Raw genomic sequence first — 20,534 nt, 5'->3', positions numbered from 1 at the left:
GATAATGTTGTACTCACAAATGTGAGATGAAAAAATCACTATAACAAAAACATAACCTCACAAAAAATAAAGAAATGAAAATAAACAATTGAACAAAAAGAAAAAAGAAATAGATGAAAGAAAAAAAAAGAGACAAAATAAAATTGATAGGATCCCCTCAGTAATTCAAATATTTAGGTGAATAGTACCGGTATATCAACCAGAAACTGAAATAAACACATGACAGCTAGAGCTTATTTTTGAGTTTTATATATAGTCCCACTCTTTACTAGAGCAAATATATTGTGCTACTTTATAATTGCAATGATTTTGGTTTTTAAGGAAACTTAGATTCACATTAGTTTGGGATTGAGCTTTAATACCAAACAGAATAATTATATTTATTATCTGGGGATAATTTTCATCCAGAACCCCAAACCCTTCCTGTTGTCCTCGAGTCAAATTTGACCCGTTTTCAAAAATTTCAGAATATGGGTTTCCTTAAACCAAAATTGCCCCAAAATAACATGGATGGTTCTACGCAACGCTCTTTGCAAGTCAAATGAATGATCACTCCTTTGAGTGTTTTCTTCAATTTCATAGCATCGGTGGGCTTGACAACAAGGGCAATGTTCGACGGGAAGACAATACGAGGGTTAAAGCTGTAAATTTCATTTCAAATTCAGCGTTTACACTGGACGTGATCTTAGTAAGTAATGGCTGTAGGCGGCGTGTGTTTAGTCACATTACTGGAAGTCTCTTTCTGTCCCCCTCACTCCACGCTCCAGGTGTGTTTGTTTTCCCACCTGCACGGCTTGTCTCTGCGCTGGCACCTGGAGCGACGCACCGGAGACGTGCTGAGGAGCGTCGACAGAGGCACGTCCTCCATCAACAACCTGCTGAGGTAGGACAGATAGGTGGAGACGTTTAGTTCTTCTTCTTCTTGGGACACAATGAGGGCCATGGAGCCACGGTACCCATAAAAACACTCATTAATTCATCTTATGGTTGTTTTCTGTCTTTAGCTACATCCTGTTCAGTATCCTCCCCACCATCTGTGACATCATCATCGCCATCATCTACTTCGTCTCCTACTTTAATGTCTGGTTTGGACTCATCGTTTTCACCTGCATGGTCCTCTACCTCAGTGAGTCAGAGAGAGAGAGTGTGTGTGTGTGTGTGTGTGTGTGTGTGTGTGTGTGTGTGTGTGTGTGACTGAAAGTTCTTTTTCCCTAAACTATAAGTTTTCTACACATTTTATGAATTACTTATTGAGTTCCTATTTTTTATCCTGTGTCTAAACTGTGACTAGTATTTTCTGGTGTGTGTGTGTGTGTGTGTGTGTGTGTGTGTGTGTGTGTGTGTGTGTGTGTGTGTGTGTGTGTGTGTGTGTGTGTGTGTGTGTGTGTGTGTGTGTGTGTGTGTGTGTGCGTGCGTGCGTGCGTGCGTGCGTGCGTGCGTGCGTGCGTGCGTGCGTGCGTGCGTGCGTGTGTGTGTGCCGTTTTAGTTATTAACCATCCCTTTCTGGTAATCTGAACTTTGATATCTCATTAACTTGTGTTAACTTTAAGTGTATAAACCGAAGAGGATCAGGGCCATTTTTCATGTGTGGCCCTAATCCTCTTAGATGGGTAGCCATAGAGATACTTTATTTATCCAGGAGGAAATTAAGGTGTACGGTTATACTTTATTGTCTGTCAAAGTATTTATTTTTTTATATGGTCACAAAGTTGTAGGCAAAAAATGACAGAGGAAATGAAAGCAGTCTTTGCCATTAGGACAACTATTTCTTTCTGGTATCATCAAACAATACCAAAGCTTTAACCTTTGGATACACTGTGTCATACTTTGAAAGCCCTCACCATAGTCTGACTTACCGGATGTAGATTGCTGGGATAAAGTCTGACATCCGGCGCGTCCACTTCTGCTGTCTCCACTTTCTATTTTGCAAGGACACCGTCGCTGCGTCTGGGGCTTAAAGTGGCTCTATATAACTTTCGGTTGGTGTTGATTTCAGGGGCCGCTGTCATAAAGGTCTTTTCTTTACGGTGCAGTATTGCCCACTCTATTACTGAGTTAGCGTTACGGAGAGGTCATGTAGTTGTGATGAATGTTTTGCTCTGACAGAAAATCATTCATTTACAATAAGAGAATACGTTACAGATGCATTGTTGCATTTTAAGTGTTGCATACGGTAACTTAGTCTACTTTGGATGTCTCATGAGCTAAACCGGGTAACGTTATCACTGTCACTGTGTTACGAGCCAAAGCATTTCATTTCATGAAACCCACGGACGCTTTACACAACTACATGGGGACAAAGGGAAAGAAAATAGTAAGCCAACACAAACATGGACTAAAGGGAATAAAACGTCCGTGCTAAATGAAAAGGGGACATATTTTAATGTTGGCTACTGACGTACAACCACATTGCGCAATCTAAAGTTATTTTATGAATGAAATAGACATATTACATAACTGGGGGCCAATTGGGGGTGGGTTTTGAATCATTTACAATCTCTAATAGTTGAATCTGTTGAAAGCCCGACCGAGATTGACTCGGGTTTTGCCCGTTCTCTTTCACTTTACCTTTTAGTTGTTCTACGTTTAATTTCCTTCTTTCCTGTGATGGTCCTGTCCCAGTATCAGCCTTAGCCAAAATACAATTAAAATACAATTAGGCCTATATAAAGAAATTGCCTGCTACCTTTTACCTGCATACTCACTAACAGGCTTTTTTGCGGTGTTACGCTGAAATCTGTAACCCATCAGAATGTGTTACTGTAGCGCCTTCTACCTGCCGTAATTCATTCCGTGACTTTGCGGGGAAATTGGACCCAGTCAAAGGCATTAATAAAAACTACTTACAAATAGCGTTCTTTTCACTGTTAGTCTCGTTTGCGGTTACAGGTCATTGAAATTCATCAGATGAAAAATTATTCAATTTAACTATTGCGATTGGTTTTAAGAAATAAAAACAACCCAGAATGTTTTTTTTTTCCTAACTCCCTTTCTATATGTTCCATATATTTAGATTGTATATGTTGCTTACATAACCATCTTGTCAAATTCAACTCTGAACCGATATTAACCAGACTAACTCTGTGTGCAGCCTGTACCATACTGATCACAGAGTGGAGGACGAAATACAGGAGAGAGATGAACAACCAAGACAACAATGCCAAGTCCAGAGCCGTAGACTCGCTGCTCAACTTTGAAACGGTAAATACATAACACCACACATTCATTTCCTCTATGTAGCCAACAGATTCTAACTCCCATCGCGTAAAATACTGATGCTTGGTCAGGTGCCTTTGGCGTTGTTATTGGCTCTAAAAGTCTCCTTTAGTGTCATATCTAAACGTGTTTTATCTAAATTCGCTTGGTCGGGACTATTGGCGTCACTTTTGACGCAGTTAAGTTAAGGAAAAGGTCATGGGTGAGCTTACGTTTCCATGAGATGCGGGAAGAACGAGACGGTTGGGTTCAGGAAAAGAAGAACGAGACGGTTGGGTTCAGGAAAAGAAGAACGGACGGTTGGGTTTAGTAAAAGAAGAACGTGTTGTGTTGTTTGACCCATCCACCACCCCAACCAACCTCCCTATGCGGATTTTCGGGCTTTCATACTTCTCGCTACCGTAGTCGCGCTTAGTGTTACGTCATCTTCAAACCCTGTGTAGCTGCTGCTCTCCCGGTGCGTTCTACAAACACGCTTGATTGTGACTTCTGACCGGACACAACGTCACATCCAGGTGTGTCCAGGTGTTGTACTTGTGAGACCACCCAGTGTTGTAATGTTCAAGTGTTTTCCTGATATTTTTTAGAGAGTTCTGAAATAGTTAATAGAAATGTTTGTAGATATTTTAAAGGAACACGGCGACTTATTGGGAATTTAGCTCATTCACCGTAACCCCCAGAGTAAGACAAGTTGATACATACCCTTCTCATCTCCGTGCGTGCTGTAACGCTGCCTGACGGTTCAAGCATTAGCTTAGCCTAGCACAGATCCTGCAGGTAACTGGTTCCAACTAGCCTACTGCTCCGAATTCTGACAAAAGTGACAAAATAACGCCAACATGTTCCGATTTACATGTTGTGATTTGTATAGTCACAGCGTGTACAAAAAACAACGTTACATGAGACACAGCCATCTTCTAAACAAACCGGGAACTATATTCTCAGACAGTCTTGCTGCGAGCATATCAATCCGCCCAAGTACCATATTCTTCCACCTGAGAATATAGTTTCCGGTTTGTTTACAGTAAGAAGACGGCTGTGTCTCATGTTACGTTGTTTTTTGTACACGCTGTGACTACAAATCACAACATGTAAATAGGAACATGTTGGCGTTATTTTGTCACTTATTCGGAGCAGTAGGATTGCTGGAACCATTCACCTGATGTTCTGTGCTGGCCTGATGCCGATGGAGCCGTCAGACAGCCTTACAGCACGCACGGAGATGAGAAGGGTATGTATCGACTTGGCTAACTCTGGGGGTTATGGTGAATAAGCTAAATTCCCAATAAGTCGGCGTGTTCCTTTAAGTTGCAGGAAAGTTCAGAATGTTTCAGTCTTCTCTCTCTGGATTTATTTCCACAGGTAAAATATTATTGCGCTGAGGATTATGAAGTCCACTGCTTTGAGGAAGCCATTCGGAAATATCAAGTAAGCCTGGTACCAAAGGCCAGCCAACAGCAAATAGACAACTCATACCTGCTTGTCACAAGTAGATGTAAAGTGCTCTGCTAAACCTGGCAAAACTAATCAATTGTCAAAAAAAAATTTTTTGTCTATATTTCTTATTTTTAATTAAAGTGCCGGTTGTGTTTGTGTAGCACTGTGAGTGGAAGAGCTCCGCCTCCCTGGCTCTGCTGAATCAATCCCAGAACATCATCATAGGATCAGGACTGCTGGCTGGATCTCTGCTCTGTGCCTACCTGGTCCACGAGGGACAATTCCAGGTATCAGTGAAGAGTAAAAAAACCCAGTAGAATTGAATAACTAAATCAAAAGTCTATTTTCCACCAAAACAAGTTACTTCCCAAAGCTATTTTGCAGAGGCGCTGTGGCTCCGTACGGTGCTTTGCGCCGGCCATGACAATTGTGATTGGTTTAAATAAATGCCAATAAACCAGAGTTTTCTCCCATCCTGGAATGCTGTGTGGACTCGCCAGACCTTCCTCCACAGCGCTGTGAAGGAAGGTCTGGCAATGCAAGACTAACATACAAGTTACCTTCAGTCGCCTCCAGTGGTTAAAAGTACCTTTGTACTTTTGTCCAAATGAAATCTATAATGTAAGTCTTGTAAAAGAGTGTTTTACAATTTTATGGATATTACGGTTACAGTTCCCCGTCGGAAAGGGCTGCCTGTCAACCAGGATGATGTAATAGATCAGTGAACAAACGGAGGAAGATGTTAAAGCTTTAGATTTGATATTAATGAACGTCCATTACATTCAAGCCATTTCCAAATGAGTTGCTACAAAGTTAATTAAGACTATCAGCTCCACACAACTCTCTCTGTATTTCTCAGTATGGCTGTGTTCAGAAGATTGAAACTCGAGTGAAGATAATTACCACTTCTCCATCATGTTTTTTTAATCCTCCGTGTGCTCCTTTGCTACTAGCGACTGGGTGGAAGAAGGGGGTGGGTGGAGGAAGGGTGGGGGGCTGAGCGCGATCACGGAAGGCTTGTATCACGTGGACACGCCGACAGTTTTGTTGTCATTACTTGGAATTCCTCATGGGGGTGACAGAAACTACTATAACTAAAATCTGTATAGTGAATTTACTAGTGAACTCAACTGTGATGACTTGGACATAACCTGAATAGCCTATGCATCACCTTGGCCACTTCAACATGACCTTGGTGACTCTGACATATGTCCACAGTGACTTAAACCAGGGGTCTTCAATGTGTTTTAGGCCAGGGACCCCTAAGCTGAAAGAGAGAGCGAGTAGGGACCCCCTAACGCATTGTATACAATTGAGTTGCATAAACTGGGCAGAATGGAAGAAAGAAAAGAAATGTTGAAGCTCTCTGACTTAAACAGTGCACTGAGACGTTCTCCTAACAACTCTATAAGCTGTTGATATGTCAAATTTGTGTTCTTGTTCGGCTGCCCCAAAGTTGCAAAAAAAACACTGTGGTAAACTCTTACTAGTGGGAAGCTAATTGATACACTGTTACAAAAGTCCGTAGAAATACGGGCTAATATACTGTCTTTGTTAATATAAAGGAATTTTCTGTAATGATTTTTCACAGGTATTTTTCCAAATTATGATTTTTGGATTACCAGAAATCACCGTAACAGAGGATATACTTTAAATTTAGAGGAATTTTTCTGTTTTTGGATTAACAGATGTGTCCGTTTAACGGAAAGGCTACAGGTAATTTTCTGTCAGGACATTATCTGTTTTTCTACTTTTCCTTACAGTGTACGGCTGACTTACAGTAACCTTTGATTAGTATAGGAGCCGGAATGTTCACTAGCTTTATGTGTTAACTTTCCACTCAGGTTGGAGACTATGTTTTATTTGGTACCTACATCATCCAGCTGTACACTCCTCTGAACTGGTTTGGCACCTACTACAGGTGAGGTTAATGTACAGGAGGCCACTGAGCCCTGAAGATCTATGACCCATGATCAGCATCTGTGATATACAGTACATAAATCTGCATCGTGTGTCTCTACAGGCTGATTCAGAGTGCATTTGTTGACATGGAGAACATGCTGGCACTGTTGACGGAGCAGAAAGAGGTGAGAGTCACAAAACACAATAATCGTCTGGAAAAGGTATCAACGGTATATATAGATTTTTTTATTCTTTTTTTTTTCTTAAAATTGTTATTGGGAAACACATTGGTGTACATAATAAGGCATATATGAATCTTTTTCAGATTTTAAGAAAATAAAATAAATATTATATATACGTAGAAAAGAATGGAATGGTGGCCCGGTTGGCTCAGTGGTAGAGCAGGCGACGCAGAGGTCCAGGGTTCGAATCTGACCTGTGACAATTTCCTGCGTGTCTTCCCCCCTCTCTCTCCCCTTTCTCACATAGCTGTCCTGTCATAATTAAAGACAGAAAAGCCCCCAAAAAAAAAGAAGAAGAATGGAATGAAATACTTAAACATAATTGAAAATCCCGAGAAAATAAATGAGTGAAAGGAAAAGCAAAATTCTAAAAGAAGAAGTTGGTTATATAAGTAGACACAATAAATAAAATAGTGGAAAAAAACAAATAATTATAATAATAATGCATTTAGATTTTTAAATTCATTTTGAACCAAGTCTGGGATGGCAGTAGCCAGGGAGCTGGGTTGGGAAACTGGTTAACTGGTAGCTGTAGAGATACCAGTTCAACTCCTGGTCACTGCCAAGGTGCTCTTGAGCAAGGCACCGAACCCCAAACTGCTCAGGGCGCCTGTCCAACCGACCGCTGCAGCCCCCTCCCTCTGACATCTCTCCATTAGTGTGTGTATAGGTACTGAGCATGTGTGTGTGTTTCAGGCCTGTATGTAATGTATAATAATAACAACAGAGTGAAAACATTGTAATTTCCTTTGCGAGATAATTAAAGTGTAAATTATTATTATGAATAATGTTATTATTATTATTATGAATAATGTTCCTAGCAACAAAATATTTTCTCCGCCTTATAAACGAATACTTTCTCCCTGTAGAGGAAACTTATCAAGTCATCCAATTAGTCATATTACAGAACAAATATAACATTATTGTTTGGCTCATATATTTTAAAATCAACATTAATAATAATACACTGCTATTGCAAATGCTGTAAAAGTGGTTCAAGTTAGTGCAAATCAGCTTAGATATGAAATAACACAATGTATTTTCTTGTTAAGTCTAAAATAAAGTCAAGTCAAAGTCAACTTTATTGTCAATTCTGCCATATGTACAGGACATATAGAGGCTCAAAATGCTGTTTTAAGCACCCAAGGAACAAACTACTATGATACTAGGATAAGAAACTAAATACTAAACTAAAAAGTTAAGAAGTAAGAATAATCGCAGATTAGCATAAACTAGAAATAAAATATATAGAGAGGTGTGTGTATATTAAAATATGAAATAAATATAATAATTACAAATAAGTGGATATAAAAAACTGAAATCTTATTAAGTGTTCATTTCTGATCGCTTTGCTTCAGTCGTGCTTGGCAACAGAAGCTCACACAGTCAGAAGTCAGCGGATCAGGAGATCAACAAGTGTTTGTGTTGTGTGTGTGTGTGTGTGTGTGTGTGTGTGTGTGTGTGTGTGTGTGTGTGTGTGTGTGTGTGTGTTTCGGTGGGAAAAGGCGTCCTCCGGCTGCCTGACTAAAGGCTCCTACATTCACAGGCCCTTGATATGGTAAACAGCCACATGAATGTAGACAAAAGCATTAGAGCACCTTAAAATCACAGCGGCCCTTTTCTTTTGGCTTGGGAAGCTGCAGGCGAGGGGAGTCAGGGAGGAGGAGGAGGAGGAGGAGGAGGAGGAGGAGGAGGAGGATGGGAAAGGAGGAAAGGAGAGAGTGATCTGATGGTAATAATTCTTCCGATTACAAGCAAACTTTGCAAATGTCAATACAAAATGTCAGACACTTAATTTCCTGCATTTTGGTGAAACAATTTGTGCCTTTTCTGTATTGTTATGATGCAAATGTCTTATTTATGTCAAGGAAATTATAATATAAAAAGTATATAAAAAGTTTTGTTTTTTTTTGGGGGGGGGGGGTTGCACTGGCCAATTTTGATTATACCACCCCCCCTGTAAATTACGCCTACGATTACAACACAACATCAGTTAGTGCATATATGAAGATATGAAGACTTATGGTAAGGAGGATAATGTGAGAAGGATGGATGGTATGAAGGAAGAGAGGACGCAGCAAGTGAGAAAGGGAAAAAGTTAAATATAATGGGAAGGAAAAAGAAGGGGGATGGTAGGATTTCCCTTTTCAAGATTCAATACTTTATTGCCATGCAACTAAGTTGCTAGGAATTTGGTGCAGTGTGCTCATTCCAAAACAACAGAAACCATTCATAGCAGACAGTCAATACCCGTTAAAGAAAACACATAAAGACACATATAGAAACACACACACAAATGCATACCATTTAACCCATAATAAAAAAGATTTTAGTGCCTCTGCTGAAGGGCACCCTACTTAAAAGTGAAGAGTTATGAAGTGTCAGTGCATTGTATCCGTGAGGTGCTGTTGTAGTGTTGAGGATCCATTGAGTAGCTGAATGGTTCTGCAATAAGTGCTGTTAAGAAAGCAGGATGTTTTTTGATGTAATAGATTTCAGTCAGAGTCACCAGTAAGGGGTTAGCCCGGTGTGTGGGGTCTTGGGCGATTTTCAGTCCCTTTCGCCGGATGTGGAGTACATAAATTCGTGATCTTCAGATTTTTTTTATGTGCCTTTTTAAAAGTCCCATCCTGGAACGTGAGAGGGTTGCAGTCTTGTCATTTTCTCCATGACCCTGATCCTGACTTCCCGTGTGTACAAGAGCCCCGTCTCAAAAGCAGCACAGATGGGGCCGATGTCCGTCATCTCTGGCATAAAGGAGCGTCTGCTATCTGTTATCTGTTCGGATTGTGCTGATGGTGTAGAATTTTTTATTTTTTTTAAAAAACCACAATGTAGTTGGTATAAAACAATGAGATATTTTACAAATTTTTTTTTATTCTGGACAAAAGTTTATAATTATCAATGTCTGTCCTGCACCTGAAAGAAGTTTATCGGTGTTTTAAGCCCCAAACGTCTCCTTCAGCATGCTTGGAAGGCACTAGGATTAGGCTATGGTTATGGTTATGGTTAGGTGCCTTGAAGTCTTGTGTTTTATCCATAAGAGAGGATGATGACAGTGGCTAACAGTTTAAACGAATAAGTTATCTAGCATTAAAGTTAAAAAAACAAGCAAAAGAAAGAAAAGAAGAAGGGGATAAAGGGGAAAATAAAGGATTATCTTTATTGTGTAAAGCACACTCACTTTTCTTTCTCATCCTCTTATTTCTCATCTGTCCTTCTTGTCCCCTTTTCTTCTCCTCCTCTTTTCTCCCACTCTAGCTCTCTCCTCCCTCTCTTCACCTCCCTCCTCCTTTTCTTTTTGAATTGTCCTCTCGACAATAACATATAAACCTTACTATTTAGTGTATACACAAGTTTGACACTTTATTTTTCAACGTGGGAACAGCAGTTGATAAAAAAAGAAAGAAATCTCAACTCAAGGTCCTTCCACTCGCTTGCTCTGGAGCTCTTGACCATATCATCATGTCAGCTGTATACTACCATCCCTGTATGGATGTGATATGATTTCTATAATTGTTGAATGGCCAGGCTCAGGTTAAACTCTTTGTGAAACATGAACAAACAAAAACAATGAACGCCACAGAACTTTCTTTTATTCTCCAGTTTGACAGTCACCGTTAATGGAAAAAGAACATAAACTACTTTAAAGTGCAACTACTTTATAGCATTTTCAGGATTATACTTGCATTTTGTGTTTGTACTAGAACATGTTTACATGCTTTAATGTAAAACATTTTTTTTTTCTTTAATCCCTCCTCCCGAAAAAGCTCACTCTGTACTGATTGGCCAGCGTGCTTCCTGGAAACTCCAGAGCCTCCGCGCCGTGTTTCACTAGCTAGCTAGTTGAAGCTGGAGCTACAGCAACAGAGTATATTGTAGGACTTTGTACTGTGAACAATCACCAATAAAGGCTTCTAAACCAAATATTACACAACCAGACACGCCCCAGCAGTAAAGTGACTAGCGTTAGCATGTAGCTACTTAATAGTTAGCAGTATGCGAACGTTAGATTGTAGTGAAACAAAGCAGCGCTTTCTACCCTCAAAAAACGCAGATAAAGGCTTCTGAACCAAACACTACCCAATCGGACATGTTTCAGCAGTAATGCGACCCGGAAATGGGGAGAAAAATGTAAAACATTGGCAGCCAAGTTGACATTGTTTACTGCATGTAGTTACTATGGGTCAATGTTTACGCCGCAGTGTCTTTAAAAAAAACCCTCCAGTCCTGCCTACTTGGAGCAGATGACCAATCAAAGAAGGCCGTCTTAGAGTTGCGTAAGACTTAGCCGAGAGTAGAAAAAACTGTTGAAACCAGAGTGTTCAGAATAGTTGGAAATCTGAACGTTTTAGCTCACAGGAATTTGTCTAAAATACCTCATTATTGGAAGTTTTGGCCACGTTTAACATGACAATCCAACATTATAACATTGTAGATATGAAAACACAGAAAAGCATGTTATGTGACCTTTAAATTCGATTTACTTCTGGGCTAAATAACGTGGTATCGGATCGATGCATGAACTCCAGTACTTTCCGATAACAATACCAGCATTTTAGGCAGTATCGGAGGCTTATCTGATACTGATATTGGAACATAACATTATTCTTTCATCCAATGTGACGTAAAAGTTGATCTTAACAGTTCCTTTTCTCCTCCTGTGTTCCTTGTCTCTCTTACCCTGGTTTCCCCTCCTCCTCCTCCTCTTCCTCCTCCTCCTCCTCCTCCTCTTCCTCACAGGTTCAGGATTCAGAGGATGCACGGGACTTGCAGCTCACAGCAGGTCAGGTGGAGTTTGACAGAGTCTGTTTCAGCTACGTGCCTGGGTGTGTAGTTATTAACAAATCTATTCACAATTGAAATCCACATTTTTCTAAAATTTGATCTGATTTTATTCAGTTGTACATAAAAACAAAGACCGTCCTCAGCAGAGAAACAACAGCATTGGTTGTTTAGTCAAACACTTAGAGGGAAATATGAAAAAACTATCTGACTGTGACATCAGAGACCGCTGTTTGCATCCTGTATCACCAACTGTCAGTGGTGGTTTGTTTTAACCCTTATGTTATCCTCCCGGGTCAAAATTAACACTTTTTTAGACACTCCCGCTTTTTTCCATGTTTTGCTTACTTTTCAACATTTTTGGCGCTTATTTCAATGTTTGGTTGCACTTTTTTCCCCCATTACCACCAGTATATTCAGCACTATAACCAACTTATTTACACTAGTTTTACTCTTATTTTTTTGGAAGTTTTAGTCAATAAACCTCATTTATATGAAATCATCTAATTTTTGTGTTAGAAAAAAGTAGAAATTATGAATGATTTTGACTAATAGTTAAGATCAGAGGAATGAAGGTAATGGATAATCTCAGTGATGTAAAAGTTTAGTCAGGATAATGCAATAAAATTATATAAAACTACCAGAATTAAATGAAAGTAGAGATCCGATCCGTAATTTCACTTGTGAAGAGCGTGTTATGAAACCATCCATGTTATTATGGGGCAATATGGTTGAAAGAAACCCAAATGTGGTGATATATTAACTCAAAATATAGAAACTTTGAAAACCGGTCAAATTGGACCCGAGGACAACAGCAGGGTTAAGGGGAGACACTACAGGTGAATAAGGTAAAAACTTTAATAGATATCACCATGAATCTTCCCCAGTTTATTACTTACATTAAGACAATTATTACTTGTATTATGAGTTTTCTGAAATTGTATGTTTAATTATGCAAATGAGGCATTCTCTTATTAAATATGTGCTAATTTGCATCCATTTCCAGAACAGATATCTGAACATTGGAAAAAGCTAGGTTCAAAATTCTTCTATCTTGCTGCTATGAATAATATATGAACAAACCCTCTGCAAAAAAATCAGAATAAAGATAGGAATAAAACTGGCCTTCAACGATATGTATTGTCAAATTCCATACATGAGATTTAATGTTTAAGGTAATGTTCACACTTGGTGTCTTTTTTGACAAGAAAAAGTTAACTAGTAGTAGGTTGTAGTGAGAAAAAAAAAGCTGGCAGCATTTTTATTCCAAAAAGCAGCTAAGAGCGTCTTTTGTTACCATAACAACCGCTACTTCTACAGTATCCTAGCTAGAGCCAGTGTTGGACAAGTTACTTCCAAAATGTAATACATTGTAGATTACTACTTACTGTCATTTGAGAGTAATTAGTTATATTACAATATTACTGTCTCTGAATTGTAATGCATTACACTACTTTTGCATTACTTTTGAGTTACTTTCACCAAAATAACAGCGGAAGTTTGACTTGGCAGCTAGCTTGTGAATTTCACCACTGGATCAATAAAGTCTCATCTTTATCCACTTTAATACATCACAGATTATTCATAATATTTTGTATAATTAATATGAATATGCAAAGTAACTAAAGCTATAAAAAATAGATAAGTAAAACGTACAATAGGACACACAGCTGTCTGAGCTGACGTACTTGACTGCGAATAACTTTACATCTGAAGCGTTTAAAGACTCTATTTGTCCGTTGTTTAGTTCCAAAGAAACACAACAATGTATAAAAGGCTCCATTACCTTGTACCTCACGTTATGGCTCCGTAGCAGACATTTTTGTAAAAATAAGCTAACGATTATGTCATAACCAAGTGCCTTACTGTCGCATAGTAGAGGAATTACCGTATAGTACAGGAGAAGCTCGCAGGCAGTTTTGACTTACATGAGATATTTAGGTTTAATTACTAATGTTAACTAAGATGTTAGTGATCAATAATTAGCCTGTGCCCATGTTATCTCCTTACATACACCTACAGTCTCCGTATCTGTAAGATTGGGAATGATTGAGATTTCTCTTGGCACAGCTACCAGAAGACTTATAACTTTCAGACACGTTGCTCACGTCACATTCTCTCAGTTGGAGGCTGCGCAGTAAAGCTGGCCATCACCGGAAAAGTGCTTCTAATAGCCTTCACTGGTCTCCGTCCAGAGCAACGGGGTCTATTGGTCCATTATATACTGTCTATGGTCATACCGTATAACTCGCTGTGCTCCAGCTCCATTTTTTCTTGTTGTTATGGAAACGACAGGTCTGGCTACTCTGCTTCTCATTGGTCGGCTGTCAAAAAAGCACTTGACGTAGGGCGTTTTTTTCAGAAAAGTTGAACTTTTTTCAAATTCTAAAAGAATGAAATTTTTTTTTTTGAAAACATGGTTTACTCCATAGGATTATAATGTAAAACAGACGCTGGCAGCTTAAAAAAGACAGTAAGTGTGAACATAGCCTTAATGTGCAAATGAGGTGTTATCTAACTTTTAGTAAATTTCAGAGAAATCTAAAGACGCAATTAGTAAAAATAAAATAAACAACTAAATGTGTATTTCGGTGGCTGTTCCCCCCCGCCCACTAGTTATGAAAGAAGACGTTAAGGAAGCAAAATAGCCCAACATCATTAAAAAAAACTTAAACAATGTGTTTGCCTGTAGTGTCTCGCCTTAACCATGACCACCATGTTACCCTAACCTTAACCTAATAGTTCTGTTGCAGAAACCTAGCCAAACCCTGACTACAGAGATGGCTGTTCAGAAAACCTTTATATGAATCACTTGATAATGTTTAGTCCTTTGGGTTGGATGACATGTTGTTAAAAAGAACATTAATTAAAATTAATGTGAGGATGTTTAAATGAAGGTGAAGAAGGCCGAGACGTACACAGTGCACGTTCATGACAAGCTTCATCTGTATTCAGACGTATCACAGCTGGTTACCGTCACCTGCTGTCTGGAGGATGACTAACACTCTAAGAAACACATTGACTTTTATTAATTGAGCCTGGAACTGGAAACGATCCAAACAGTGTTTTGTGTGCAAAAGTCTTAATTTATAAAGTAACTACAGCTGTCGGATTAATGTAGTGGAGTGAAAAGTACAATATTTCTCTCTGCAATGTAGTGGCGTACCTCACATTTGTACTTAAGTACAGTACTTTTTATTTGTATTTGGATATGGTTGAGTGTACACAAGGTACCTTTTAGTCAGCTGTAGCTTGCCTGGACATCTTTATCAGACTACAACGAGGACCACAATGGAAATAAGTTTGTAACTTTCTTGTGTTATCCTCGACAGTTCTGTTAAATGTTCAATGTCACTGTGATGGCATCTTGTTATGCATTTATTTCTGTTACTGTCTAATAAATCAAAAAAAAAAAAAAAAAAAAAAAAAAAACTTTAGTAAATGTACTTAGTTACATTCCACCACTGGTCCTGCTTGTTTTTTCTTTAATCCGTAAGCTTTCATTTTGATCCTGATCAATGCTGTTGTGTGTGTGTGTGTGTGTGTGTGTGTGTGTGTGTGTGTGTGTGTGTGTGTGTGTGTGTGGGGGGGTGTGTGTGTGCGCGTGCGTGCAGCACTGAGATTCTTAGGGATGTGTCCTTTACGGTGGAGGCGGGACAGACAGTCGCGTTGGTACGTTGGTCCTCCATTTACTACAACTACTAAGAACCAAAACTATCTGCATGGTTACATATCAACACCTTTTTGTGTGTGAAATGTTCGAGCCAACACTTTAAATTCTATAAATTGCTGTTTTCAATAATGTGTCTGTGTGTGTGTGTGTGTGTGTGTGTGTGTGTGTGTGTGTGTGTGTGTGTGTGCAGGTTGGTCCGTCTGGATCAGGGAAAAGCTCCATCCTGCGTCTGTTGTTCAGATTTTACGACCCTCAGAGTGGCAGCATCCGCATCGATGGTCAGGACATCTCCAAGGTAAACGCACAAAGACCCATAAAACTCGTCAGATGGAATTTTTGAACTCTGGACCGAGCCCGGCTAGCAGTTTCCTGGCTTCTTGTGCTAAGCTATGCCAACTGCCTGCTGGCAGTAGCTTCATATTTAGTGCACAGACATGAACGCGGCATTGATCTATGAACTCTTTGGAGGAAAGCGTATATACATATTTCCTAATTTGTCAAGTATTACTTTAAATTTTAGCAAGTGTCACGACCCTTGTTTTTTTTTTTACCATCAGTTGTGTTGTGTTTTGTCTATCTCTCTGACTCATGTGCTTGTTTCTGTCTCTTTTCATCTTTCTTCAATCCTCTTTTCCTGTATTTTACTCTTCACTTCTGTGTCCTGCCTTTGCCTCATGCACCTTGACTTCCACCTTCCCTCGCTCTCCACACACACACACACACACACACACACACACACACACACACACACACACACACACACACACACCCATATGGCTGATGTAAGCTCCAGTCACACTGTGAATAAGTCATAGTAAAAGGTTCTTGAATAATACAGCAACGAGTCCAGATGTCAGATGTGTGTGTGTGTGTGTGTGTGTGTGTGTGTGTGTGTGCGCATGCGCGCGCGCGTGATAGCCCATTTATTGTAGCTGAAATAACTCTGTTTATGATTTGCCAAAAATCCAAACAGCACGCATGCACACACAAACACACACCCACACACCTGTTTTATTACAGACAGCCTTGTTCAGATGAAGAGGCTGGCGATGATTATGAGGACGCTCGTTTACAATTACACAGCAGGAGGACTGTTTTAATCAACACACACATTCACAGATGTGGTCGTCTCTTTAATCAACTTCAGACTTGTTCTCAACCTGGGTTTCTTGAGGCTCTCCAGGAGGAGGAGGAGAAGGGAAGCGGTTAGACGCCTCATCTCCCTCCACTCAACTGATTCATTCTGTTGTTGTGATAGGCTGTATCGGGGGCTTTTTATTTTTCAGTAAGTCTCCAGTGAGAAATGTAAATGTATACTACAATATATACTACCGGAGAACCACTCATCCAAACAACTTCACGCTTGACACTACTCTTCCTTGGGTCCCACCGGCCCGCCGACGGGCCGGTGGGGGTTAACAGACGTGTTCTGATGTGTTACATAATAGTATTTAACCACAAAAGTTCAAAACGTTTGTCAATATGGACATGCTGTATATCGTTTGATTCGTAAAATTCTCTGCAATTGAATCATTCAGTTCATTTTACTGAAATCATAAGCACCAAAGCATTATTCATTATCTTAGTGCTCATGCTATTTGAAAAAAAAAAAAAAAAAAAAAAAGAATTATGATGCTTCCCTACCTGTACGCTGTCCTAAACCTCAATCCGCGTCCATTCCTGGCTTATATATATTCCTCTAGTCCGTAAGTGTCCACAGATCAAAAGGATAACAAGGTTTTTTCACAAGAATTAATCCAGGTTATGAATATTGTCCTGTAGAACCCATGCTAATTGTCCGCTAACTGTCTGCTAACTTCATTAGCCGATCTCGTTCCGTCTGAAATAATATATTTCTCCTTGCCCTGCACCGTGTTGCTGGGTATAGTTGTTTTCCTCAGGTTGCTGCCTACACAATGAAATTATCCCCACCTTTTTCTGTTAAGTTTTCACCCCGGGACAACCCCGGACGCCCAAACAAGCGCTACCACTGTGGAGCGTCAATACGCTGCGTCATCTCTCTGAGCAGCCATCTTAGAAAAAGCTGTCATTGGCTATCAACACGTCAATCATGGCAGTTGTAGCCAATCACATTCCCTTTCCAATGGTATATAGCATGATAGGAATATCCAATGGGAACCAGTCCAAATGAATGGGTAACAGACCTAAGCCCCGCCTCCCAGAGCCAGCAAGCACATACATGTGATTTATGAGAAAAAAATATGATCAACAGTGTTTGAATGAATGTAAAAAGGTTTTTTAAGTCATTTTAAGTATTTTGTATGTTTTTTCTAATAGCATAGAAGTGAATAAAAGCATTTAGCAACATTTGGTCACTTGGAAAAGTTTTGGAGAAGTTTTGGCACACCGGTGACACTTGTTATACCAAATACTGAAAACTCCCTAGCTCCCATTAGGTTAGGACTAGAGTTCTGAAACTTTATATAGGTCTTCTTGACAAGGTGTAGAAGGTTTGTGTTGTGTCCTGCATAGTGTGGCACAAAGTATTGTTTTGTTATTTTTTTTCAAAAATTACGTTTTTTTAGACCGGACCAAAATAACTATTTTGAACCATGTTTGAACTGCTGTAGTGTATGTTCTGTTTTAATCACATGCTAATCAAGCACATGTCTATAAAGTAGAAGAAATTAGGTTTCAAATGATGCCTCATCCATGTATTTTGGCCTTACAGTTCTTCTGTTATAAGCGTTTCCCTTTGGGAACGAGAAATAGGCGAAAATCAGGCAAAAGAGGTGGATGTTAACAGGTTAAGACAAGTATTAAGTTCAAGAATGTGAACCTGTCAGTTTTTTTAGTGACACCTTGTTATTTGTTACATTTTCCATCGGCAGTCCAGAATGTTCTTGTCACACCAGAATAAAAAGACTCATCTAAAATGTGAAGTTGCACTTCAACTTTATGTGACTTAAGTGTTTAAATTAAAATTGTTATACGTAAAATAAATAATATGGCTTAATTGGATTGTTTCTTTCTTAGTCTTGACTGTCTCTCATTTGGACTCGGTCTTGACTCAGTCTCGACTAGTCCTGGTCTTGGACGGTGTGTGGTGTTTGGAGCCCCCAACATTGTCTTCCAGGCAGCGCTGCATGGAAGGCACTAGGGTTAGGCAAGGGTTAGGGTTAGGGTTAGGGGCCTTATTGTCGATGGTCGCAGCGCTGCCTTGAAGTCGACGGTGGGGGCTTAAAACACCATCTAGCGTCTTGGACTTGTCTTGGACTCGACAAAAGTGGACTTGACTACAGCCCTGTGAGCAATCCTAGAGGATACGCATCATTTGCTAACAGCTAGCTATTTGGGACTATGTTATTCCCGGGAACAAAGGCGTTCTTTCCAAAAGTTACATTGCGGAGGCTTGAAATCTCTGTGCTACAGTGTAACATCCCCGGTGATCTCTGGTCTCTTTATCTTTCTTGACTGCACTGTAGCCTGCACTCGACATTGCACTGCACTTCCTTGGGTCCTCAGCAATACCACCGCCAAGTTTGAAGTCGATCGCATGAACGGTTGTGAAGGAAGTCGAAGTATGCACAGACAGACAGACAGACATAGACTTCTTTTAAATTTTTTGTTAGATCTGTACTGCTAGCTTTTTAATAGGATTGTAGTTATGATATAGTATAATGTTAATTTACAAAACTTTTAAAAATTACTTTTTGTAAAGCTTCGACATACTGATCTGGTTAATGGTTAAAACAAAAAGAAAACAATAAGATTGTGTTAATGGGAGGAGGCCGTCCTCATCGGCAGATGATAAGTCCTTAAAATATATGGCGATAACTTTTAATAGCTGCGTGAGCTGTGAGTTGTTATTCACAATGCAGGTGAAAACGAGGAACTGACATCATGAAATAAACTAGATGGTAGGTCCCTTCAATAGCTAACAACTGATGAATCAATAAATAAGAATGTGGATCAAAAGGTGGTCGTAAAGTCTTGCCTCTGTTACAGGGAAGAGAAGGACGAGGAGGCTTTGGGTTTGATGCCAGCAGTTTTTGCACAACAACATCTGTTATGCATGTTTCCTGTTGTCCCTCAGTTAAAAGCCGCCATCCTTTACACTCAATTAGATCATCATTAGACTCACACACTGTCTGTGAACGTTACCGGTAGACTTCCAAACATGACGAGGAAAAAAAGAGGTGTACAGTGGCTTTACGTCATAGGCCGACCGGGGCTATGCCATTTGGGGAGGGTCCGCTTGCTGAGTTGCTAAGCTATCAGGGTGCGTTTTGTAAGTGCCTGATAAAATTAGATTAAGATATTTAAACCAAAGCGTCTGATGAATGGCACAGCAGCTGCCGGTGCGGTTGACATGTTTGCTGTTGTCCAGATTCGCTACCTACTACGTGTTACATAGGTAGGTTACAGGTTACGCAGGGAGAGGAATAACATTCAGCTCATTTCCCGCATCTCGAGTCCGAGTCAAGTCTGAAGTCACTGTGTGTAAAGGAATTTTACCACCGTTTGTTGAAATAGGGCTTATCACGGTCTACCCTGGCTGTAGATAGGTGGGCCAACACATTTTTTGTCTCAGTGCAAGTAATTAGGTTGTTTTTTTGTCTTTTGTTGGCTCACTTTTACTCACAACATGCTAACCGGCAACATAGGATTCCATTCACTACGCTAAGCTAACTAGCGGCGGCACTGCCTGTGTTGCACCGGACTAAAACAATGCATGCACAAAAAATGCGTTGGCCCACCTATCTACAGCTAGGGGAGACCGTGATAAGCCTTATTTCAACAAACGGTGGCGTATCCCTTTAAGTGTGACTTGAGTCCAAGTCTCAAACTCGACTCCCCATCTCTGCCACCCTGACAGGTCATTCAGTCATCCAAACAAACGAATCAGGGTGTTGAGATGTGCCGAGTCCAGTGCAATTTCACTGGATGCCAAAATCTTTAAAGGAGTAGTTTGACATTTCGGGATGAGAAGATCGTTACTACTCTCCTCTCTAACCGCTACTGTTAAGACAAAGCTAGAGCCAGCAGGTGGTACGCTTAGCTTAGCATGAAGACTGGTTCTGGCCAAGAAATTCCTGCAGCACATAACTCTCCGTGAAAACAACTACTTTAGAGATGACAACACTTAGAGATGCCTGTAGACACATGGCTAACAGTTTCCCCTTGCTGCATTTAATTGCTGCAGTTAATTGCCTGCTTGCACGAGTTTCATATTTAGTGTACTGACATGAAAGTGTTGTCAATCTTCAAGAAAGCGAATAAACATATTTCCCATTTTGCCAAGTAAAAATCTGCTT

The 20,534-nt window shown here is 39.9% G+C and overlaps 1 protein-coding gene across 1 annotated transcript in view; it reads left to right on the top strand.

Moving 5' to 3' along the window:
• The window catches only part of abcb6b (ATP binding cassette subfamily B member 6 (LAN blood group) b), a 49,158-nt gene that overhangs the window by 5,575 nt on the left and 23,049 nt on the right, over positions 1 to 20,534 (top strand). The window contains exons 5-14 of the mRNA XM_028590415.1: positions 768 to 883; positions 1,005 to 1,126; positions 3,092 to 3,201; positions 4,579 to 4,644; positions 4,815 to 4,940; positions 6,498 to 6,574; positions 6,677 to 6,746; positions 11,547 to 11,626; positions 15,197 to 15,254; positions 15,446 to 15,550. Coding sequence (XP_028446216.1) covers positions 768 to 883; positions 1,005 to 1,126; positions 3,092 to 3,201; positions 4,579 to 4,644; positions 4,815 to 4,940; positions 6,498 to 6,574; positions 6,677 to 6,746; positions 11,547 to 11,626; positions 15,197 to 15,254; positions 15,446 to 15,550 — 930 coding nt within the window. The remainder of the gene's footprint in view (positions 1 to 767; positions 884 to 1,004; positions 1,127 to 3,091; positions 3,202 to 4,578; positions 4,645 to 4,814; positions 4,941 to 6,497; positions 6,575 to 6,676; positions 6,747 to 11,546; positions 11,627 to 15,196; positions 15,255 to 15,445; positions 15,551 to 20,534) is intronic.

The sequence above is a fragment of the Perca flavescens genome, chromosome 11, assembly GCF_004354835.1.
Source record: "Perca flavescens isolate YP-PL-M2 chromosome 11, PFLA_1.0, whole genome shotgun sequence".
NCBI lineage: Eukaryota > Metazoa > Chordata > Actinopteri > Perciformes > Percidae > Perca > Perca flavescens.
The sequence above is the reverse complement of the archived record's forward strand: the minus strand, read 5'-3'. Positions and strand labels throughout refer to the sequence as shown.